General features: G+C 45.8%; 1 protein-coding gene across 4 annotated transcripts in view; it reads right to left on the bottom strand.

The window, feature by feature from the left end:
- Nucleotides 1-94: 94 nt before the first annotated feature.
- Nucleotides 95-25562, bottom strand: part of LOC132816601 (tripartite motif-containing protein 2-like) — a 65425-nt gene continuing 39957 nt past the window's right edge. For all 4 annotated transcript variants that reach the window (XM_060826418.1, XM_060826419.1, XM_060826420.1 and 1 more), the window contains exons 10-12: nucleotides 2228-2298; nucleotides 1669-1809; nucleotides 95-1210 (exon numbers count right to left, since the gene is read on the bottom strand). In XM_060826418.1, the coding sequence (XP_060682401.1) occupies nucleotides 1058-1210; nucleotides 1669-1809; nucleotides 2228-2298 (365 nt within the window). In that variant the 3' untranslated portion in view covers nucleotides 95-1057. The remainder of the gene's footprint in view (nucleotides 1211-1668; nucleotides 1810-2227; nucleotides 2299-25562) is intronic.

Below are 25562 nucleotides of genomic sequence, written 5' to 3'. Positions count from 1 at the left end.
CCTGCTAAACTTTCATAACAATTTCTGTTTTTGATTCAGATTTCCAGCAGCCACATTTCTTCAATTTTCTTTTACATGGAAACACCATCTGCACATTCCCCTCCAAGCCACCACAATCCTGACTTGGAAATATATCATAATTCCTTCAGTGTTGTTGGGTCAAAATCTTGCAATTCACACCCACTGGGTTTTGTGGGTCTACCTACAGCACATGGACTGCGGAGGTTCAAGAAGGCAGCTCACCCCCACCTTCTCAAGGGGGCAACTAAGGATGGGTAATAAATGCTGACACAGCCAGGGACACCCACACCTCAAGAATGAGTAAACATAAAAGTGCAATTGTGCGACTGGATGGAAATCAGAATGTCGATTGTCTTTGTAGTTGTTAATTTCCTATTATTTACATCTCCCCCAACATGATCCATGGAAACTGACACATTAATGCTCTTGATTCCAGGCACAAACCATCAGTAAAACACTGATCACAGCGATTAGCAATTCCAATTGTACAGAATCTACCTCAGGGTATGCAGCAACTGATCCCTCACATATACATTCTCCGGGGTATGGGCCATACATCTAAGAAGGGTATAGGGTCTCTCTCTCTCTCTCTCTCTCACACACACTCACACACATTCAGACACAGAATCTAACTGTACAGGTTCCCATACACACACTGACTGTTATTGATTCAGTGTTGGGGAGGTGAGCCTGTGCGTTGGAAGGTCTGCCTTGTGAGAGCTCCATATGCCATAAAGGGCCCATTCCTCCTCCTTACTTGGGGAGCTTGTCTTGAGGAGTTTCCATGAAAATGGGCAGGACTTTCTGGACAAACCCCTTTGGGCTAGTGTTGGAGTCAAGTGTTCATTTTGTATCTAGGCAATGGGTATGCCCATTGGTGAACTCTGACCTTGGGCCTTGCTCAAACATTGCTGCTTTCTGCATTTACAACAAAAACACAAAACCCAAAAGCATCACTTGTCCTGCGATGGACAAAATGCACAGCAGTTAAACTGGGCCTCAGTTTAGGCCTCCGACAGAGTTCTGGAAGTTTGATTCACTGCAAGTATCGGTAAATCTTGAAGCAGTGATTCCCCGAGTCTGCAACAGCCACATGTCCATCTGAGGTCAGTGCCAGACCCTGTGGTCCATACAGAGGGTCAGCAGAGGTGTTAATATAAGACAAGAAGGACCCGGAGCTGTCAAACACCTGGGGAGAGAGAGAGAGAGAGACAGAGAGACAAGATTGAGAGTGGGGAGAGAAATGGACATACTGACAGAGAGGGACAGAGAGAGGGAGAGCGAGAGAAAGATGGCAAGAGAAACACAGAGGGAGACAGAGTATTAAGAAATGATTAATTGCCAGCTTAGCTGTGTGAGGCCCTTGAGTATGAGCAGCCAGAATAGGACAGAATTCTTCACTGAGATGGAGAGTGAGATAGGTGAATCTGAGACTCAGGTCTGAAATCTAAACAGAGGAAACTACACTGGTGTGACATGCGAGTTAGCTATCATGCATTATAGTTCCCTCTACACTGAAACCCCATCAAATACACCCAGGATAGGAACAGCACAAGGTTAGATATAGAGTAAAGCTCCTCTGCACTATCCCCATCAAACACTCCCAGGACAGCGACAGTACGAGGTTAGATTGAGTTTGTTCCTCACCTGGATTCGGCTGTTTCCCCAGTCAGCGACGATGATGTTCCCATTGCTATCAACAGCCACCCCAGTGGGAGCATTAAACTGTCCATTCCCCTCTCCATGTGATCCAAACTTGAAGAGGAATTCACCGTCAGAATTATAAACCTGTCAAATCAGAAATGTAATGTCAATGTTCCCGGCCTTGCCACAGCCTAGCAGGAGGCAGCATGTGTGGGACTGCCCACACTCCCAGGGAGGGGGCATTGAGCACATTCCCGGGATGGGAGGGACAGTGACCACATTCCTGGGGGCGGTGGGGATGGGGGCATTGCTGGCCATACTCCCCAGACTTAGTCTTGGGGTGGGGGTGTAGTCTTATTCCATGCATTTCAGAGTATGCTCATGCTCCACCCAGCTCAATATATGGGGCTCACTCCTCCCTCCCTCTCCGGGTTCACTCCCCACTTTGGGTTCTCTATCCTCCCCCCACCCTAGTATGCTCTTTCCCCCTCCCCCACAGTGTTGGGTGTTCGGGCTGGGGTGGTTGGGGAGCAATGTAGTGGCTTACTCTGAGCTGGCTCACCTTCACTGAGTGGTTGTGGAAATCGGTCACCAGGATCTCATGTCTGTTGTTCACGGCGACAAAGTGAGGGCCTGGAAAAGCAGCAAAATCGAGATTGGTCAGAGTACCCCAGCTCAGCTCACCCCAACCTAGCCTGGTCCAACTCCACACACGCAGAGCGCAGTCTGTCACAGACAGAGATGCCCAGCACCCACACCATCTCCCCCCACAATGCCCTGGGCAAATGGAGTCTTCCCCACCTCCCCCTCACTGCCCAGGGGCAAGTGGAGACCTGAGGAAGCTCAAGCAGAAATCCGAGAAGGGGTTAGCGTGGATTCATTGGGAGGAACAGGTTCGTCAGCAATCACCAGGAACCAGAATCTACATTAACCTGGGACCTGAAGGGTTAATGAATTGGGATAGTTGCACAAACCACATACAAATTGTCAAAAGAGCTGAGGATGGGGCTGGGTAATCTGGGTGAACATGGTTCTGGAAGGTAAACAGAAGCCTGAGCAATGCAAGAGAGGGAGGGTCTCCACTTCACAGGCACTGGGTCAGCAAGGAACCATAACAATCTCTGCCCCTCCCCAAACTGAGAGGATAAGATGAGGATTCTCCCTGTCAGAGTACAGACAGCAATTCCAACACAATGCAGCTCACAGAATGTCTGAAAGGGAGAAACAGGAGCCACTTACAAAGAGACTAGCTCCAGTGAGGAGTGATTGCCAAGAGAATAGGCAGAGATTGTCCAGAGGAAATTGGGCAAATCTGGACATGGGTCAAAGTACAGCAAGCACATGGAAACATCATTTCAGATTCTTCAGGAATTGGCTCATTCTTGTGAATAGCATGAAATCCAATCGGGGAAAGGGTTAGATAGAACAAGAACAAAGAAAATTGCAGCAGAGGAACAGGCCCTCCAAGCCTGCGCTGACCCAGATCCTCTATCTAAACCTGTCGCCAAATTTCTAAGGATCTGCATCCCTTTGCTCCCTGCCCATTCACGTATCTGTCTAGATATATTTGAAATGGTGCGACTGTGCCTGCCCCTGCCACCTCCATTGGCAATACGTTCCAGGCACCCACCAAAGAACTACAGACAGCAACAAATGAACAAAAAAACAAAGCACAAAGAGCAGTGACACAGGTCCTGGCAAACAGGGGAGTACAACAGCAACAAACTAATGGGGCTAAGGCATAACAGGCCTCAATGGTTTGCAGCCTAGAATGCTAAAAGAGACAGCTACAGAGATAGTGGATGCACTGGTTGTAATTGTCCAAAAATCCTAGGGATTCTGCAGAAGTACCATAGGATTGGAAACTGCCAATACTATATCCCTGCTCAAAAAGGGAGCGAAGCAAAACTACTCTAACGTGTTATTGGAAAAGTATTGGCTTCAATTATTATGAGTTAATAGCAGAACATTTGGAAAATCACAATCAAATCAAGCAGAGTCATCACGGCTTCATAAAAAGGAATCATGTCTGAATAATTTATTAGGGTTTTTCCAGGTCTGAGGTGTTCAAGTCGGGTGAACCTGACCTATGATTTTGGGTATCCTAAAGTGTATTAAGATAGACAAGTCCCAAGGGCCAGATGGGATCTATGCTGAAAATGTGTTGCTGGAAAATCGCAGTAGGTCAGGCAGCATCCAAGGAACAGGAAATTCGACGTTTCAGGCATAAACCCTTCAGATGGGATCTATCCCAGGTTACTGCGAGAGGCACGGGAAGAAATAGCTGGGCCATTAGCAAATATCTTCACACCCTCTTTGATCACAGGCGAGGTTCGAGAGGACTGGAGATTAGTCAATGTTGTTCCCTTTGTTTAAGAAAGGAAGCAGAGATAATCCAGGGAATTATAGGCTCTACGTATCTACAGGCAGGGAGGCTCTTGGAAGCAAGATACTGAGGGACAAAATATATACACATTTGGATGAAAATAAACTAGTTACTGACAGGTGACATGGTTTTCTCCAGGGAAGGTCATGTCTCACCAACCTGATTGCATTCTTTGAAGAGGTGACAAAGATAATTGATGAGGGAAGAACTGTGGATGTATGTGGATTTGATACAAGTTCCGCTAAAAACTAAAAGCACATGGGACTTGAGGTAGGCTGGCTAGATGGATACAAAACTGGCTTAGTCACAGAACAGAGACCAGTAACTGGTGGTGATCCACAGGGGTCAGTCTCAAGACCTCTGCTGTTTGTAGTGTATATAAATAGCCTGGAGGAAAATGTGAGTGATCTGATTAATAAGTTTGCAGATGACATGAAGATTGGTGGAGTTGCTGATAGTGCCAACAACTGTGAAAGGATACAACAGGATATAGACAGATTGGTGACTGGGCCACAAAAATGGCAGATGGAGTTTAATCCAGACAAATAGGAGGTGATGCATTTTGGAGGATCAAATTTACGTGTGATTTATACTGTAAATGGCAGAACCCTGAGGAACATTGACACACAGACAGATCTGAGCATGCAGGTCCACAGTTCCCTAAAAGTGGGAACACAGGTGGCCATGTTTGCCTTCATCGGCCGGGACATGGAGTACAGGAGTTAGCGAATCATGTTGCAGTGATATAATACTCTTGTTAGGCTGCACTTGGGGTATTGTGTACCGTTTTGGTCACTACACTACCAGAAGGACATGGAAGCTTTGGAGAGAGTGCAGAGAAGTTTCATCAGGATGTTGTCTGGTCTCGAGGACCAGATTGGCTATAAGGAAAGGTTAAAAAGACTGGGATTGTTTTCACTGGAGAAAGGAGACCTAACAGATGGCTACAAAATTGTGAGAGGCATCGATAGGGTGGAGAGTCAGCGGCTTTGTTCCCAGAATTGAAGTTTCAATTACAAGAGGGCGCAGGTTCAAGGTGAGAGGGGAAAGGTTGAAGGGAGATGTGCTACGGAAGTTGTTCATGCAGAGAGTGGGAGAAATCTGGAATGCATTGCCAGAAGAGGTGATGGAAGCAGGCACATTGGTGACATTTAAGAGGCATCTGGATGGTTATATGAATAGGGAGGGAATAGAGGGATATGGACCGAACAAGGGCAGAAAGTTTGTTTTTTAGTTTAGTTGAGGTAAGATGATCAGCACAGGTTTAGAGGGCCGAATGGCCTGTTCCTGTGCAGTATTTAAAAGTCATAGAGTCATAGAGATGTACAGCACGGAAACAGATCCTTCAGTCCAACCCGTCCATGGCAACCAGATATCCCAACCCAATCTAGTCCCACCTGCCAGCACCCGGCCCATATCCCTCCAAACCCTTCCTATTCATATACCCATCCAAATGCCTCTTAAATGTTGCAATTGTACCAGACTCCACCACTTCCTCTGGCACCTCATTCCATACACGTACCACCCTCTGTGTGAAAAAGTTGCTCCTTAGGTCTAAGATACTAAGAACCTTTTACCGCTAATGGAGTCAGGTGTTACTAGGGGACATAGCTTTAAATTAAGGGGTGGTAGGTATAGGACAGATGTTAGGGGTAGATTCTTCACACAGCGGGTTGTGAGTTCATGGAATGCCCTGCCCGTATCAGTGGTGAACTCTCCTTCTTTATGTTCATTTAAGCGGGCATTGGATAGGCATTTGGAAGTTATTGGGCTAGTATAGGTTAGGTAGGACTCGGTCGGCGCAACATCGAGGGCCGAAGGGCCTGTACTGCGCTGTATCCTTCTATGTTCTATGTCTCTTTTATATCTTTCCCCTCTCACCCTAAACCTATGCCCTCTAGTTCTGGACTCCCCAACAACAGGGAAAACACTTTGTCTATTTATCCTATCCATGCCTCTCATAATTTTGTAAACCTCTATAAGGTCACCCCTCAGCTTCTGACGCTCCAGGGAAAACAGCCCCAGTCTATTCAGCCTCTCCCTGTAGCTCAGATCCTCCCAACCCTGGCAACATCCTTGTAAACCTTTTCTGAAACCTTTCAAGTTTCACAACATCTTTCCGATAGGAAGAAGACCAGAATTGCACGCAATATTCCAACAGAGGTCTAACCAATGTCCTGTACAGCCACAACATGACCTCCCAACTCCTGTACTCAATACTCTGACCAATAAAGGAAAGCATACCAAACGCCTTTTTCAATATCCTATCTACCTGTGACTCCACTTTAAAGGAGCTATGAACCTGCACTCCAAGGTCTCTTTGTTCAGCAACACTCCCTAGGACCTTACCATTAAGTGTATAAGTCCTGGTAAGATTTGCTTTCCCAAAATGCAGCACCTCACATTTATCTGAATTAAACTCCATCTGCCACTTCTCAGCCCATTGGCCCATCTGGTTAAGATCCTGTTGTAACCTGAGGTCACCCCCTTTGCTGTCCACTACACCTCAAATTTTGGTGTCATCTGCAAACTTACTAACTGTACCTCTTATGCTCGCATCCAAATCATTTATGTAAATGACAAAAAGTAGAGGACCCAGCACCGATCCTTGTGGCACTCCATTGGTCACAGGCCTCCAGTCTGAAAAGTAACCCTCTTCCACCACCCTCTGCCTTCTACCTTTGAGCCAGTTCTGTATCAAACTGATGCTGGAAGCCTAGTGATGGGAGATAAGGAAATAACAGGAGAACTTAACAAGTACTTTGCGTCAGTAGAAGACATGAGTAATATCCCAACGATTAAAGGGAGTCAGGGGGCTGAGTTGAGTATGGTTGCCATTACAAAAGAGAAAGTGCTAGAAAAGCTAAAAGGTCTTAAAATTGATAAATCTCCTGTCCCCGATGGGATACATCCTAGAGTTCTGAGAGAGGTGGCTGAGGAAATAGCGGAGGCGTCGGTTGAGATCTTTCAAAAGTCACTTGAGTCAGGGAAACTTCCGGATGATTGGAAGATTGCTGTTGTAACCCCCTTGTTCAAGAAAGGATCAAGACAAAAGATGGAAAATTATAGGCCAATTAGCCTAACTGCAGTTGTTGGTAAAATTCTAGAATCCATCATTAAGGATGAGGTTTCTAAATTCTTGGAAGAGTAGAGTTGGATTAGAACAAGTCAACATGGATTTAGTAAGGGGAGGTCATGCCTGAAAAACCTGTTGGAATTTTTTGAAGAGGTGACAAGTAGGTTAGACCAGTGGATGTGGTCTATCTAGACTTCCAAAAGGCCTTTGATAAGGTGCCACACAGGAGACTGCTGAGCAAGGTGAGGGCCCATGTTGTTCGAGGTGAGCTACTGGTATGGATTGAGGATTGGTTGTCTGACAGAAGGCAGAGAGTTGGGATAAAAGGTTCTTTTTCGGAATGGCAGACGGTGACAAGCGGTGCCCCACAGGATTCAGCGTTGGGGCTGCAGCTGTTCACGTTATATATTAATGATCTGGATGAGGGGACTGGGGGCATTCTAGCGAAGTTTGCCGATGATACGAAGTTAGGTGGACATGCAGGTAGTGCTGAGGAAGTGGGGAGGCTGCAGAAGGATCTAGACAGTTTGGGAGAGTGGTCCAGGAAATGGCTGATGGAATTCAATGTGAGCAAATGCGAGGTCTTGCACTTTGGAAAAAAGAATACAAGCATGGACTACTTTCTAAACAGTGAGAAAATTCGTAAAGCCAAAGTACAAAGGGATCTGGGAGTGCTAGTCCAGGATTCTCTAAAGGTAAACATGCAGGTTTAGTCCGTGATTAAGAAAGCGAATGCAATGTTGCCATTTATCTCAAGAGGATTGGAATATAACCCTCTTGAGATTGTGCTACTGAGACTTTATAAAGCTCTGATTAGGCCCCATTTGGAGTACTGTGTACAGTTTTGGTCCCTGCACCTCAGGAAGGACATACTGGCACTGGAACGTGTCCAGCGGAGATTCACACGGATGATCCCTGGAATGGTAGGTCTAACATATGAGGAACGGCTGAGGATCCTGGGATTGTATTCATTGGAGTTTAGAAGATTAAGGGGAGATCTAATAGAAACTTACAAGATAATACATGGCTTGGAAAGGGTGGACGCTAGGAAATTGTTTCCGTTAGGCGAGGAGACTAGGACCCATGGACACAGCCTGAGAATTAGAGGGGGTCAATTCAGAACAGAAATACTGAGACATTTCTTCAGCCAGAGAGTGGTGGGCCTGTGGAATTCATTGCTGCAGAGTGCCGGGACGCTAAATGTCTTCAAGGCAGAGATCGATAGATTCTTGTTGTCTTGAGGAATTAAGGGCTACGGGGAGAATGCGGGTAAGTGGAGTTGAAATGCCCATCAGCCATGATGGAATGGCGGAGTGGACTCGATGGGCCAGATGGTCTTACTTCCACTCCTATGTCTTATGGTCTTATCCAAATGGCTAGTTCTCCCTGTATTCCGTGAGATCAAACCTTGCTAATCAGTCTCCCATGGGGAACCTTGTCGAACGCCTTACTGAAGACCATGTAGATCACATCTACTGCTCTGCCCTCATCAATCCTCTTTGTTACTTCTACAAAAAACTCAAGTTTGTGAGACATGAATTCCCACGCACAAAGCCATGCTGACCATCCCTAATCAGTCCTCACCTTTCCAAATACATGTACAACCTGTCCTGCTGGATTCCCTCCAACAACTTGTCCACCACTGACGTCAGACTCACTGGTCTATAGTTCCCTGGCTTGTCTTTACCACCCTTCTTAAACAATGGCACCGTGTTAGCCAACCTCCAATCTTCCAGCACCTCACCTGTGACTATCGATGATACAAATATCTCAGCAAGAGGCCCAGCAATCACTTCCCTAGCTTCCCACAGAGTTCTAGGGAACACCTGATCAGGTCCTGGGGATTTATCCATCTTTATGCGTTTCAAGACTTCCAGCACTTCCTCCTCTGTAATATGGACATTTTGCAAAACGTCACCATCTAGATCCCTACAGTCTATATCTTCCATATCCTTTTCCACAGTAAATACTGACGCAAAATACTCATTTAGTATCTCCCCCATCTCCTGTGGCTCCACACAAAGGCCGCCTTGCTGATCTTTGAGGGGCCCTATTCTCTTCCTAGTTACCTTTTTGTCCTTAATATATTTGTAAAAACCCTTTGGATTCTCCTTAATTCTATTTGCCAAAGCTATCTCATGTCCCCTTTATGTCCTCCTGATTTCCCTCTTAAGTATACTCCTACTTCCTTTATACTCTTCTCAGGATTCACTCGATCTATCCTGTCTGTACCTGACATATGCTTCCTTCTTTTTCTGAACCAAACCCTCAATTTCTTTAGTCACCCAGCATTCCCTATACCTACCAGCCTTCCCTTTCACCCTGACATGAATATACTTTCTCTGGATTCTTGTTATCTCATTTCTGAAGGCTTCCCATTTTCCAGCTGTCCCTTTACCTGCAAACATCTGCCCCAATTAGCTTTCGAAAGTTCTTCCCTAATACTATCAAAATTGGCCGTTCTCCAATTTAGAACTTCAACTTTTAGATCTGGTCTATCCTTTTCCATCACTATTTTAAATCAAATAGATCCTGCACATACGAGCTGGCAGGAATATTTGTTGACATCTTTAACCTCTCATTACTGCAATCTGAAGTCCTCGTGGCTTCAAAAAGATTATCATCCCAGTGCCAAAGAAAACGCATGCAGTGTGCCTCAGTGACTACCACCCAGGGGCTCTGACCTCCATTATTATGCAGTGCTTTGAGAGGTTAGTCACGGCTCACATCAACTTCTGCCTCCCAGCTTGTCACCTGCCCCAACAGCCTCAGAGGCACCTGTACTGAGAGTCACTGTCACAGACATCAGGATGACCTTTTTGAGGGCGAATCCACAGAAAGTGATTGGACCGGATGCAGTCCCCAGCTGTGCACTCAAATCCTGTGCAGATGAGCTTGCATCTTTAATCTCTCCTTAATCCAATCAGAGGTTCCCACCTGTTCAAGATGACAACTAAATTCCCAGTGCCAAAGAAAAGTCAGGCACTGTGCCGTAATGACTGCCACCCAATGGTTCTGACATCTATCATTATGAAGTGCTTGGAGAGGTTAGTCATGGCACACATCAACTCCAGCCTCCCAGATTGTCTTAATCCACTACAATTCACCTTACCGTCTCAATAGGTCCATGGGAGATGCCATCTCCCTGGCTCTTCCCTCATCCATGGAACTTTTGATTTGATTTCATTTGATTTAATTGATCATTGTCACATGTACCTAGGTACAGTGAAAAGTTTTGTTTTGTGTGCAGTACAGGCAGATCATACCATACACAGTGCATTAGAATAATATAACAGAGCAAAGAATACAACGTCATGGCTGCAGAGAGGGTGCACAGAGAGTGGGTTAACATTACACTTCAAATTTGAGAGATCCATTCAGCAATGTAATAACAGTGGGGAAGAGTCATTTGGTTCTTGAATCATTTGGCTCCTGTGTTTAAACTTATGTATCTTCTGCCCAATGGAAGAGGTTGGGAGAAAGTATAAGGGGTGGGAGGGGTCTTTAATTATGTTGGCTGCCTTTCCAAGACAAAGAGAAGTATACATGAAGTCAACGATGGAAGGCTGGCTTGTGAAATGGACTGGTCATTGTTCACAACTCGCTGTACTTTCTTACACTCCTGGACAAAGCAGATGCCATACCAAGCCATGAAGAATCCAGATAGAATGCTTTCTATGATGTGTCTATAAAAATTGGTAAGTGTCTTTACAGACGTGCTGCATTTCCTTAGCCTCCTGAGGAAGTAGAGGCATGGTTGTGCTTTCTTGAGCATCACATAAACGTGGGTGGCCCAGGACAGATTGTTGGTGATCATCATTCCGAGGAACTTGGCGCTTTCAACCATCGCCACCTCAGCTCCATTGATGTAGACAGGGCATACCTTCCACCTTGTTTACTGAAGCCAATGACTAGCTCTTTCATTTTGCTGACATTGTGGGAGAATTTGTTATCTTTACACCACGCCACTGGCACTCTCTCTCTTTCCTGTATTCTGACTCATTGTTTGAGATCCGGTCTACAACGGTGGTGTCATCAGAGAACTCATAGATAGAGTTAGGATGAAATTTGGCCACACTGTCATGAGTGCACAGGGAGTATAGTAGGGGGCTGAGTACACATCCTTACAGTGTGTCAGTGTTGTGGATTGTCATGAAGGAGGTGTTGTTGCCTATCCTCACTGATTGTAGTCTGTGGGTCAGAAGTTGAGGATCCAGTTGCAGAGGGCAGAGCAGAGACCTAGGTCTTGGAGTTTGGAGGTTAGTTTGGATGGAATAATGGTATTGAAGCCGGAGCTGTAGTCAATAGCTGGTCAATAAGTAGAAGTCTGCCATAGGTAACCTTGTTAGCCAGATGTTCCTGCAATGAGTGTAGAGCCAGGAAGATGCCGTCTATCATGAACCTTTTGTAATAGTAGGCAAATTGCAGGCTGGGAGGCAGAGGTTAATGTGAGCCGTGACTAACCTCTCAAAGCACTGCATAATAATGGAGGTCAGAGCCCGTGGGTGGTAGTCACTGAGGCACACTGCATGCGTTTTCTTTGGCACTGGGATGATGATAATCTTTTTGAAGCCACGGGGACTTCAGATTGTAGTAATGAGAGGTTAAAGATGTCAGCAAATACTCCCACCAGCTCGTATGTGCAGGATCTGAGTGCAACGCTGGGACACCATCTGGGCCGGTCAGTTTCCATGGGCTCACTCTCAAAAAGGCCGATCTGATGTCTGCAGCAGTGGCTGAAGGAACAGGTGCATCCGAAGTTGTCGGGGCAAGTGACACTGTTTCACTGATCTCTTGTTTGAAACGAGTGTAGAAAGCACTGGGCACATCAGGAAGTGATGTATTTTTGCCCACAATTCTGTTCTGCTTCATTTTGCAGCCTGTTATGTTGTGTTGGCCTTATCACAAACGAGGGTATCTGCGTGGTCGGTAGCGTTTAACAAGAACCCCTAAGTCAGACGCCTGTTTATTGCCTTTAGTTCCACCTTCAACCCTATAACTCTTACCAAACCCATCTCCAAATTCTGAGACTTAGGACTCTGCTCCCCACCTCTGCAACTAGATCTTCAACTTCCTGACCCACAGACCCACAGTAAGGTTAGGCCATAACATCTCCACAGTAATCCACAACACCTGTACCCCGCATGTATTCAGCCCCATACTATATTTCTTTTACATTTATGACTGTGCAGCCAAATTCAGCTCTAATTCCATTTACAAATTTGCTGATGACACCACAGTGGGTTGGATCTTAGTCAGGTGTGGTACTGGAAAAGCACAGCAGGTGAGGCAGCTTCTGAGGAGCAGGAGAATCAACGTTTCGGGCATAAGCCCTTCATCAGGCATGGTAGCATCGTCAGCAGTGGCTGCATTCTGTGGGCGGCAGGGGAGGAAGTGATGTCATTATTCACCACGGTGGCTGTGGCTGGAGCGGCCGTGTGACTACTGGCATCTGGGCAGTTCCAGAGGCCAGGAGAAGGTTTTGGAACGGTCAAGGAAAATAGTGTATTGAGGTAAGTACATGAAAGTTTGTTTAACTTACATTCTTTTATATCCAACATGGTGGAGAAGAAGCTTTTGTTGAGCGTGTGAATTTCTCCAAGGATGTAAAACACCAGAGGTCTTTGCGGGTCTGGGAAAGCGTGGCCCCGAGCTGTGGCAGGGCTGACTGCAGGGAGAGTAGGTGATGGCACATGGCTGCGAGTGTGGACCGGAGGATCTGGAAGGAGAACCGTTTCTGGAGGTTTTGGTTTTGTAGTAGGTACTGGTTGGCCTGTTCAAGTCCAGATTGTGTTGGTCCGAATGTGGTCCAGAGTCCACACGGGATCAGTTGGTTCCGTAGGCAGGTACTGAGGAAGGAGATGTGGCTGTGGTAGCGAGTCTGCTTCAGAATGTGGCTGAAGAGCTTCAGGGCAGAGGAGATGACCTGGGGGGTGCAGTGAGACAGTGAGACTCACTGACATGTTTGTAGAGAGAGGAGGAGAACTTCTTCAAGGTAGGCATCCTTGGAAGAGGCTAAAATCAACTAGGAGAAAGTGAGGACTGCAGATGCTGGAGACCAGAGTCGAGTGTGGGGTGCTAGAAATGCACAGCAGGTTAGGCAGCAGCCAAGGAGGAGAATCAACGTTGTGACCATAAGCCCTTCATCAGGTTGGATCTTAAACAACGACGGGACAGAGAACAGGAAAGAGATAAAAACCAAAAGAATTGCAGATGCTGTAAATCAGAAGGGGAACGAGACAGACAACTTAATAGCATAGAGTAAAGACAACAATCGCTCCCTGTCAGCAAAATGAAGGAGCTGGTCATTGACTTCAGGAAATGGAGTGGAGGGCGTGCCCCTGTTTGTATCAATGGTGCTGAGGTGGAGATAGTAGAGAGCTTCAGGTTCCTAGGAGTAAATATCACCAAGCTATCCTGGTCAACCCAGATCAATATACAGGTCTTTTTCGATATATAATTTCAGTTACATCATATTGTAAATTTTTTCTATAAATTCTGTGTCCTACGATCTTGTACTCCACAATCACCAGATGAAAGAGCAGTGCTCCGAAAGCTAGTGCTTCTAAATAAACGTGTTGGACTATAACCTCGTGCTGTGTGATTTTTAACTTTCTAACAGTACTTTCAAAATGCAGCTGAAGCAGCTGAAGATGGTTGGGTCGAGGACACTAGGAGAGAGTGAGGACTGCAGATGCTGCCACCACAAGAAGTGCAACCAACGCAGCCTCCACTCTCGGCACCTTTCCCGCCACCATCGCATCATCCCCCACCATTTCCGCCACCTACCAAAAGACCCCACCACCAAGGGGGTATTTCCCTCCCCACCCTTTTCTGCATTCCGGAGAGACCATTCCCTCTGGAACTCTCTTGTTAGGTCCACACAACCCCCACCAACCTACTCTTCACTCCACTCCAACCCACCTTCCCTTGCCACTGCAAAAAATGCAAAACCTGAACCCACAGCTCCCCCCTCACCTCCATCCAAGGCCCCAAAGGATCCTTCCACATCTGACAGAAATTTATCTGCACCTCCACATGTCATCTACTGTGTCTGTTGCTCTCGATGGGAAGATAGGATGTCAACTTGCGGAACATTTCAGAGAACATCTCTGCAACAAACTAAACAACCCCACTACCCTACAGCCGAACACTTTAACTCCCCCTCCCACTCCACCAAGGACATGCAAGTCCTGGGCCTCCTCCACTGCCAAACTCTAGCCACCTGACGCCTGGAGGAAGAACCTCTCATCTTCTGCCATGGAATCCTCCAACCACACAAAATCAATGCGGATTTAGCCAGTTTCCCCATTTCCCCTCCCCCCCACTTTATCCCAGTTCCAACCTTCCAACTTGGCACCGCCCTTTCAAACTGCCCTACCTGTCCATCTTTCTTCCCACCTAACCATTCCACACTCCTCTCTGACCAATCACCTTCACCCCCACCTTTATCTTCCTATCACATTCCCAGCTACCTTCCCCCAGCCCCAGCTCCCTCCCATTTATCTCTCAGCCCCGATCCACAAGCCTCATTCGTGATGAAGCGCTCATGCTCGAAACATCAACTCTCCTGCTCCTCGGATGCTGCCTGATTGGCTGTGCTTGTCCAGCACCACACTTTTCGACTTTCGGACACTAGGCTCAGGAACTCCCACAGAGATATCCTGCAGCTGAGAAGACAGACCTCAGATACAGTGGAACAGCTTGGCTAGAGGATCAGCAAGACCTAGAGCACAAGTCTTCAGTGTTATTGCCGGAATGTTGTCAGTGCCCATTGCCTTTGCAATATCCAATGTCGCCAACCGTTTCTTAATATCAGTGCAGTGAATCGATTTGGCTGAAGACTGTTATCTGTGATGGTGGGGAATCTTCTGCTTGACACTTCTGGATGAACATTAGCGCAAAATGCTTCAGCCTTATCTTTTCCATTATTGAGGATGGAGCTGTCTCCCCCAGTGACTGGTATTAACATCCACCACCATTCACAACTGAATGTGGCAGGACTGCAGAACTTAGATCTGATCAGTTGGTTGTGGGTTTACTTAGCTATATCACTTGCTGCTTATGCTGTTTGGCATGCAAGTAGTTTTGTTTGATAGCTCCAGCAGGCTGACACCTCATCTTCGGGTGTCTCTGCTCTTGGCACAGTTGATAAAGCGTGGCGCTGGAAAAAATACAGCCAGTCAGGCAGCATTGGAGGAGCAGGAGAGTTATGTTTTGGGCATAATCCTTCTTCAGTCCTCGGGTGCTGCCTGACCTGCTGTGTTTTTTCCAGCGCCATGCTTTATCAACTCTGACTCTCCAGCATCTGCATTCCTCATTTTCTCCCAATTGCTGCTCTTGGCATGCCCCCTTACAGTCTCTGTTGGACCAGGATTGATCCCTGTCTTGATAGTAATGGTTGAATGGGGGATATAGAGTCATAGAGCTGTACAGCATGGAAACAGATCTTCAGTCCAAAACGTCCATGCCGACCAGATATCCCAACCCAATCTAGTCCCACCTGCCAGCACCCGGCCCATATCCCTCCAAACCCTTCTCATTCATATACCCATCCAAATGCCTTTAAATGTTGCAAATATACTAGCCTCCACCACTTCCTCTGGCAGCTCATTCCATACACGTACCACCCTCTGTGTGAAAAGGTTGCCCCTTAGGTCTCTTTTATATCTTTCCAACAACTTGCCCACTACCAAGGTCAGGCTCACTGGTCTATAGTTCCCTGGCTTGTCCTTACCACCCTTCATAAACAATGGCATTGCATTAGCCAACCTCCAGTCTTCCGGCACCTCACCTGTGACTATCGATGATACAAATATCTCAACAAGAGGCCCAGCAATCACTTCCCTAGCTTCCCACAGAGTTCTAGGGTACACCTGATCAGGTCCTGGGGATTTATCCTTCTTTTTGCGTTTCAAGACTTCCAGCACTTCCTCCTCTGTAATATGGACATTTTGCAAAACGTCACCACCTAGTTCCCTAGAGGCTATATCTTCCATATCCTTTTCCACAGTAAATGCTGACGCAAAATACTCATTCAGTATCTCCCCCATTTTCTGCGGCTCCACACAAAGGCCACCTTGCTGATCTTTGAGGGGCCCTATTCTCTTCCTAGTTACCTTTTTGTCCTTAATGTATTTGTAAAAACCCTTTGGATTCTCCTTAACCCTATTTGCCAAAGCTATCTCATGTCCCCTTTTTGCCCTCCTGATTTCCCTCTTAAGTGAACTCCTACTGACTTTATACTCTTCTGAGGATTCATTCAATCTATCCTGTCTATACCTGACATATGCTTCTTTCTTTTTCTTAACCAAACCCTCAATTTCTTTAGTCACCCAGAATTCCCTATACCTACCAGCCTTTCCTTTCACCCTAACATGAATATATTTTCTCTGTATTCTCATTATCTAATTTCTAAAGGCTTCCCATTTTCCAGCCGTCCCTTTACCTGCGAACATCTGCCCCCATTCAGCTTTTGAAAGTTCTTGCCGAATATTGTCAAAATTAGCCTTCCTCCAATTTAGGACTTCAACTTTTAGATCTGGTCTATCCTTTTCCATCACTATTTTAAAACTAATAGAATTATGGTCGCTGGCCCCAAAATGCTCCCCCACTGATACCTCAGTCACCTGCCCTGCCTTATTTCCCAAGAGTAGGTCATGCTTTGTACCTTCTCTTGTAGATACATCCACATACAGAATCAGAAAATTGTCTCGTACACACCTAACAAATTCCTCTCCATCTAAACCCTAAACACTGTGGCAGTCCCAATCTATGTTCGGAAAGTTAAAATCCACTACCATAACCACCCTATTTTTCTTACAGATAACTGAGATCTCCTTACAAGTTTGTTTCTGAATTTCTCTCTGACTATTAGGGGGTCTGTAATACAATCCAAATCAGGCGATCATCCCTTTCTTATTTCTCAGTTCAATCCAAATAACTTCCCTGGATGTATTTCCGGGAATATCCTCCCTAGTACAGTTGTAATGCTATCCCTTATCAAAAACGCCACTCCCCCTCCTCTCTTGCCTCCCTTTCTGTCATTCCTGTAGCATTTGTATCCTGGAACATTAACTTGCCAGTCCTGTCCATCCCTGAGTCACATTTCTGTAATTGATATGATATCCCAAAACCATGCCCTGAGTTCATCTGCCTTCCCTGTTAGGCCTCTTGCATTGAAATAAATGCAGTTTAATTTATTAGTCCTACTTTGTCCCTGCCTGCCCTGACTGTTTGACTCACTTCTTTTCCCAACTGTACCAGTCTCAGATGGATCCCTTTCCTCACATTCTCCTTGGGCTCCCCCCATCCCCACCTTATTAATTTAAATTCTCCTGAGCAGCTCGAGCAAATCTCCCTGTTGGTACATTAGTCCCCTTCCAATTTAGGTGCAATCTGTCCTTCTTGTACAGGTCACTTCTACCCTGTAAGAGATTCCAATGATCCAAAAATGTAAATCCTTCTCCCACACACCAGCTCCTTAGCTTGGTATTCATCTGCTCCATCCTCCTATTCCTACCTTCACGAGGAATAATCCAGACATTACTACTCTCGAGGACCTCCTTTTTAAATTCCTGACTAATTCTCTGTAATCTCCCTTCAGATTCTCAATGTTTTCCCTTCCTATGTCACTGGTTCCAACGTGTACAATGACCTCCTGCTGGGCCTTCTCCCTTTGAGAACATTCTGCACCCTGAGACATCCTTGATCCTGGCACCAGGGAGGCAACACACCATCCTGATTTTTCGCTGCTGGCCACAGAAACATCTGTCTGTGCCTCGTACTAGACAGTGCCTTTACACAATCAATCTCTGGGAACCTAATGTACCCCTCGTTGCATTAGAGCCTGACTCGATAGTAGAAACCATCATCCCCTATATTTTCCAAAATAGAATATTTATTTGAAATGGGGATAGCCACAGAAGACTCCTGCACTACCTGCCTACCTCCCTTACCTTTCCTAGAGTTAACCCATCTATGTGACTGTATCTGCAACTTTTCTCCCTTTCCTATAACTGCCAATCATCACATCTCCTTGCTCATGTAAATTCCTCATTGCCTCTAACTGTCTCTCGAACTGATCTATTCGATCTGACAGGATTTGCAACCAACATTTATTGCAGATATAATCTACAGTAACACGTAAACTCTCCCTAAACTCCCACATCCAGCAAGAATAGCATATCACTCTACTAAGGGCCATTTTTGTTTCTTTCAATCTACAGACCCAGAAAGTAGCACTGTCTTATTCCTCTACAAAAGACTGCTCCAGGTTAAATTAATGTTTATGGCTTATATTTTAAGTTTAATCAAGACACATAGCTCAATAAAATATATAATCAAGAAAGAACCCTCTCTACTCACTACTGCAGACTTACTATAAGATCACACTTAAAACTATCCACTAATTTGTTTCTGTGCTGTGAACTCTCCCAAACAGGCTCCTCCAAGATTAGTTGTGAATTTCACTGTTTGTTAATTTTCCCAGATGCACTCTGATGTCCAGCGATACATGAATTCAAACAGTAAAGGCAGTAACTGTGCAGGTTCAATGCTGTGTCAGGGAGCAGTGTGGATTTCTTTATTTCTCTCTCTTTCCTGCACTGATCTCACCACGTGCTTCCTTTGTCTGTTCTTCTCACTTTTAAAAGTGCTGTTGTTTTGATTTTTTTTTTCAAAGTTCCAAAACAATGCAACAGCGTATAAAACAGTGATTGCTGCTCCTGGAATTCGAGGAAATCACCTCAAACACCTAAAATACCTCAAAAAAAGGAGCAACCTGTTACAGCCAGAAATTTTTCCCGTCCTCCATCTTGAATTACCCAGAATCGTCATACACATACTTACTTATCATTGCCCCATATGTTCCCATTACCGTAATTTATGAATATCATAAACAATAAGGAACGCTGTGCTGATCCCTGTGGTACACCACTGCACACATTGGGCCGCAGTCACACAAACAGCCCCCTATCAAGACCTTCTGCCCTCTGTCACTAACCCAAGTCTAATTCCAACTTGTCAAGTTACCCAGGATCCCATGTGCTTTTATCTTCTTTATCACTCTCCCAAGTGGAACCTTGGCAGAGCGTTTGCATTTGTCTTCACAGTGAAAGACACCAGCAGCAGCCAATCAGGGGAAAGAGGTGAGTGTAGTGGCCATCATTAAGGAGAAGGTGCTGGGGAAGCTGGAAGATCTAAAGGTGGATAAATAATCCAGACTGGATGGACTATAACTCAGGATTCTGAAAGAGATAGCTGAGGAGATTGTAGATGCATTGGTGATGATCTTTCAGTAATCACTGGAGTCAGGGAAGGTCCCAGAGGACATAGAACATTATAGCACAGTACAGGCCCTTCAGCCAGTGATGTTGCACCAACCTGAGAAACAAATCTGATGCCCATCTAACCTACACTATTCCATTCTCATCCATTTATCTATCCAATAACTATTTAATGCCTGTAAAGTTTTTTTTAGATTAGATTACTTACAGTGTGGAAACAGGCCCTTCGGCCCAACAAGTCCACACCGACCCGCCGAAGCGCAACCCACCCATACCCCTACATTTACACCTTACTACGGGCAATTTAGCATGGCCAATTCACCTGACCTGCACATCTTTGGACTGTGGGAGGAAACCGGAGCACCCGGAGGAAACCCACACAGACACAGGGAGAACATGCAAACTCCACACAGTCGGTCGCCTGAGGCAGGAATTGAACCCGGGTCTCTGGTGCTGTGAGGCAGTAGTGCTAACCACTGTGCCACCGTGCTGCCCACAAGTTGGTGGGTCGACTTCTGCTGCAGGCAGAGCACTCCATGCCCTTACTACTCTCTAAGTAAAGAACCTCAAAATCTTCCCTTCATACTAGGCGACATCCGGGTACACCTCCTCTGCACCCTTTCCGATGCTTCCACATCCTTTCTATAATGCGACAACCAGAAGTGTACGCAATACTCCATGTGTGGCCGCACCAGAGTTTTCTACAGCTGCAACATGACCTCATGATTCCGAAACTCAATTCCTCTACCAAAAAAGTCAACACACCATTTGCCTTCTTAACAACCCTTATCATGGACACCAAGATCTCTCTGCTCATTCACACTACCAAGAATCTTACTATTAGGACTAGAAAATGGTTCATGTAACACCTCAGTTTCAAAAGGAAGGGAGGTTGAAGATAGGAAATTATAGGCTGGCTAGCCTGACCTTAGCCACTGGTAAGATTTTAAGAGTCCATTATTAAGGATGGGATTATGGAGTTTTGGAAGTACGTGGTAACGTAGGGCTGGGTCAGCATGGCTTTGTCAAGGGGAGGTCATGCCTGACAAATCTGTTAGCATTCTTTAAGGAGGTAATGAGCAAGTTAGGCAAAGGAGAGCCAGTGGATGTGATCTATTAGAATTTCCAGAAGGCCTGTGACAAGGTGCTGCACAGGAGGCTGCTAATAAGAAAACGGTCCATGGTGTTAGGGGCAATGTACCAGCATTGATAGAAGATTTGTTTCCGACTGGCAGAAGGCAGACAGTAGTGTTTTCAGGATAACAGCTGGAGGTCTTCAGCAGTCAGTGTTGGGACCACAATTGTTCACATTCTAGATTAACAATCTGGGCAAAGGAACTAAGGGCATTGTTGGACACATAGATGGAGGGAGGGATAGGTAGTATTGAAGAAGCAGGGTGACTGCAAAAGGACTTGGACAGGCTAGGAGAGCAGGCAAGGAAGTAACAGGTGGAATACAATGTGGAAAAGTGTGATATTATGCACTTTGGTAGAAAGAATAGAGACATAAACTATTTTCTAAATAGGGAAAGGCTTCAGAAATCTGAAGCATAAGGGACTTAGGAGCCCTAGATCAGGATTTTCTTAAGGTTATTATGCATGTTCAGTTGGCAATTCAGAAGGCAAATATAATATTAGCATTCATTTCAAGATGGCTAGTATACAAAAGCAGAGATGTACTGTTAAGGCTATGTAACGCTCTGATCAAACCACATTGGGAATATTGAGAGCAGTTTTGGGCTCCACATTTAAGGAAATGTGCTGACCTTGGAGGGTGTTCAGGGGAGGTTTACGAGAATAATTTCGGGGATGAAGGGCTTGTCATATGAAGAGCGATTGAGGAGTCCAGGTCTGTACTCGAAGTTTAGAAGGAAAAGAGAGTGGAATCTGATTGAAACTTACAGAATACTGGGAGGCCTGGACTGAGGGGACATGGAGCCCTTGTAATTTTCTCCCTCATCACCAACAGCATCCTGGGATACAACAATTCAGACATGGAGCTTGTCCACTTTTAAGTCCACTCAAACCTTCAGAACCTCTCAGTCCCCCTCTCTGAATTATGTACCTCCATCCTCCTTCCAAACAAAGACAGATCTGAGGTGCTTGTTTAACACCCTATCAATGTCCTCCAGTTCCACACAGATTTTCCCCTTCAGCCCTCAGGACCCTATTCTTTCCCAGTCTATCTTCTTCCCCTTGAGAGCATTGTGGAATATCTTCTGATTCTCCCAAATCTTACCTACCAGTGTTTTTCTGATGAACAGCTTACGCCCAAAACTTTGATTTTTCTGCTCTTCGGGTACTGCCTGACCTGTGCTTTTCCAGCACTATACTCTTGATTCTGATCTCCAGCATCTGCAATGCTCACTTTCAACCAAGGAAAATTAGCCCAATCTCTCTCAACTTTCTCTGTATCTAAAATCCTTCATTTCTGATATCATTCTAGTAAATCAACTTTAAACTGTCTCCAGGGCTTTAACATCCTTCTTAAATAAGCTGCTCAGTACTGAACACAATACTCCAAATGTGGTCTGACCTATACTTTGTAGAGATGTGGCATCATTTCCTTGCTTTTATATTCTATGCGCCCAACTGTTTCAACTTGCCTGGCCACCTTCACAGAGTTGTGCAGGTGAATCCTAAGGTCCCTCTGCTCCTGTACTCTCCTTAAAGTTGTACCATTGAGCCTGTATTGGCTCTCCATGTTTCACCCACCAAAGTACATTACCTCATATTTCTCAGTATTGAAATTCATCTCAGACAAAGAGTGTGGTACAGGAAAAGCACAGCAGGTCAGGCAGCATCTATGGAGCAGGAGAATCAATGTTTTGAGCATAAGCTCTTCAACAGGAATGCTAATGAAGGGCTTATGCCCTAAATGTCGATGCTCCAGCTCCTCAGATGCTGCCTGATCGGCTGTGCTTTTCCAGCACCACCCTCTTCCGACTCTGATCTCCAGCATCTGCAATGCTCACTTTTTCCCAACTGAATTTCATCTGCCAGCTGTGTGCCCATTTGGCCAACTTGTCAATGTCCCTTTGATATTGCTCAGCATAATCCTCACAATTCACCATTCTCTCTAGCTTAGTATCATCTGCAAATTTAGATATTTTGCACTCGACTCCTGAATTATTTCTGTCTCTTTTCCTTTTTATCAGTCCTTAATATTCCTAGATATTCAGGATTGTCTGGAATTGTTGCTCCCACATTTCACCCTGAAGGGAACATCCCTTTTAGAATGCCCCCACACCCTTTACTCTCCCACTGTTCTGCTGTACATTTACCCTCAAGGAGCTGCTCCCAGTCTACTTTGGTCAGATCCAGTCGGGAACTATGGTTTGCAGCTACTTTTTTTGGCTAAGTGCAAGTTAAGAAGTTTGAAGGAGTTCTCGCTGTGAGCTTTCTCACTGTATCTTACCAAACCATCCTCATTAACCATATGCCCTGCCCCTCACATTCAATTCTAGCTCCATATGATGATATGCTGTTTCCAAACCAACTCACCACTCACTGGATATCCTGCAATTCACTGGCATCTCTTGTGCCTGTGCCTCCAATAAAAGCTAGTCGTGAGCCCAGATAAGCACAGAGTCTGGGCTTCCTCCACAGTTCCACATGGCAGACAGGGAAATTCGTGCCCCACTTTGAGTGAGGTCCTGTTGGATGGAATGGTCCCAAAAGCGGCCTTTCTCCTCATCAGGAACAGCAGTGGAGGCCTTGACACCAGATCATCCCAGCCTGGTCCAGAGTTGCCAACCAGATTAAAGCAGTCTCAGTTTCTGAAGGAATGCCAAGTGCAGAAGGAAGAAGATCAATGCCCTCCTCCACTCCGCCACTATAACATACACCATCTTCTCATAAACCTTACTGAATTCTTTGAGAATGTGACAAAACATATTGATGAAGGTAAAGTGAATGTGGTGTGCACAGATTTTAGCAAAGCGTTTCATAAGGTTCCCAGTGGTAAGCTCATTCAGACTGTAAAGAGGCATAGGACATAGGGAAAGCTGTCTGGATATAGAATTAGCTGGTCCACAGAAGACAGAAGGTGGTAGTAGATGGAAAGTATTCAGCCTGAAGCTCAGTAACCAGTGGTGTTCTGCAGGGATCTGTTCTAGGACCTCTGCTTTTTGTGATTTTTTTATACATGACTTAGATGAGGAAGTGGAGAAAGTGAGGTGTGCAGATGCTGGAGATCAGAGCTGAAAATGTGTTGCTGGAAAAGCGCAGCAGGTCAGGCAGCATCCAAGGAACAGGAGATTCGATGTTTCGGGCATGAGCCCTTCTTCAGGAGATTCATGAAGAAGGGCATATGCCTGAAACGTCGAATCTCCTGTTCCTTGGATGCTGCCTGACCTGCTGCGCTTTTCCAGCAACACATTTTCAGCTTAGATGAGGAAGTGGAAGGATGGGTTAGTAAGTTTGCCAATGACATGAAGGTTGGTGGAGTGGTGGATAGTTTGGAGAGCTGTTGTAGGTTGCAATGGGACATTGACAAGATGCAGGACTGGGCTGATAAATGCCAGATGGAGTTCAGAGTCAAAACGTATGGTGTTGGAAAAGCACAGCCAGTCAGGCAGCATTCAAGGAGCAGGAGAGCCGACGTTTTGAACATAAACTCTTCATCAGAATGTGATGGGGCCCAAGGGGGCTGAGAGATAAATGGAAGGGCGGTGGGGTTTGGGGGAAGGCAGCTAGGAATGCAATAGGTAGATGAAGGTGGGGGCTGATGATGATAGGTCAGAAGAGCTTCAGGACAGACGAGACAACCTGGGGGGTGCAGTGAAAGAGAGACTCACTGAGATCCTTGTAGAGGGAGTAGGGACTCTCGGATGCAGCCTAACCAGCTGTGCTTTTTCAGCACCTGACTTTTCAAGTCTGATCTCCAGCATCTGCAGGCCTCACTTTCTCACAGATGGAGTTCAATCTGGAAAAGTGTCAAGTGATTCATTTTGGATGGTTGAATTCGAATGCAGATTACAGGGTTAAAGGCAGTCTGGAGGAACAGAGGTACCTTGGGGTCCATGTCCATAGGTCCCTCAATGTTGCCACCCAAGTTCATAGGGGTGTTAAGAAGGCGCATGGTGTGTTAGCTTTCATTAGCGGGGGATTGAGTTTAACAGGCACGTGGTTATGCTGCAGCTCTATAAAACCCTGGTTAGACCACACTTGGAATATTGTGTTCAGTTCTAGTCACCTCATTATAGGAAGGATGTGGAAGCTTTAGAGAGGGTACAGAGAAGATTTACCAGGATGCTGCCTGGACTGGAGGGCATGTCTTATGAAGAAAGGTTGAGGGAGCTAGGGCTTTTCTCACTGGAGTGAAGAAGGGTGAGAGGCGACTTGATAGAGGTGTACAAGATGATGAGAAACACAGATAGAGTGAATAGCCAGAAACTTTTTCGCAAGGCAGAAATGTCTATCACAAGGGGGCATCATTTTAGGGTGATCAGAGGAAGATTTAGGGGAGATGTCAAAGGTCAGTTCTTTACACAGAGAGTGGTGAGTGTGTGGAATGCTGCCAGCGGTGGTAGTAGAGTCAGACACATTAGGGATATTTAAGCGACTCTTGGATAGGCACATTGATAATAGTAAAATGAAGGGTATGTAGGTTAGTTTGATCTTAGAGTAGGATGAAAAGCTGGCACAACATCAAGGGCCGAATGGTCTGTACTGCGCTGTACTGTTCTGTGCTCTCTCCAGTACCTCATACTTACTCTATCTCAGCTATACTACCCACCTTCCATCAAGGCTCATGCTTTACCACTCATCATTGCCTGCAACATCTTCGCCACTTGCTTTCAACCCCTGACTCCACTAATACTGCATGCTCTCTGCATCACTGACTTATTAAGGATAACACCTGCACTAATGGTTTTAGACATGCCACATACTTTCACATCCCCTGTAGTATATGTCCCCCTACTCTCACAATTCCAGGAGGAAATCAACTCACCCTATGGCAGAAACTGAAGTGGGTGGTGTGCTGCCCATCATTCAGCTGCTCATTGATTATGAAGAGAGGATCCTGACCATGATTACCCGAGTGACTGACTGGCCATGTCTAATCCCCTGGAAACTTCTCTTGCCTTACAGTGCTAGGATCCATGAGAGAAGGTCATCCCCCTTGACTTGACTGAAGTCTGCT

This window comes from Hemiscyllium ocellatum, chromosome 6 (assembly GCF_020745735.1).
Source record: "Hemiscyllium ocellatum isolate sHemOce1 chromosome 6, sHemOce1.pat.X.cur, whole genome shotgun sequence".
Lineage (NCBI taxonomy): Eukaryota > Metazoa > Chordata > Chondrichthyes > Orectolobiformes > Hemiscylliidae > Hemiscyllium > Hemiscyllium ocellatum.
This window is presented reverse-complemented; position numbering and strand designations above follow the sequence as displayed.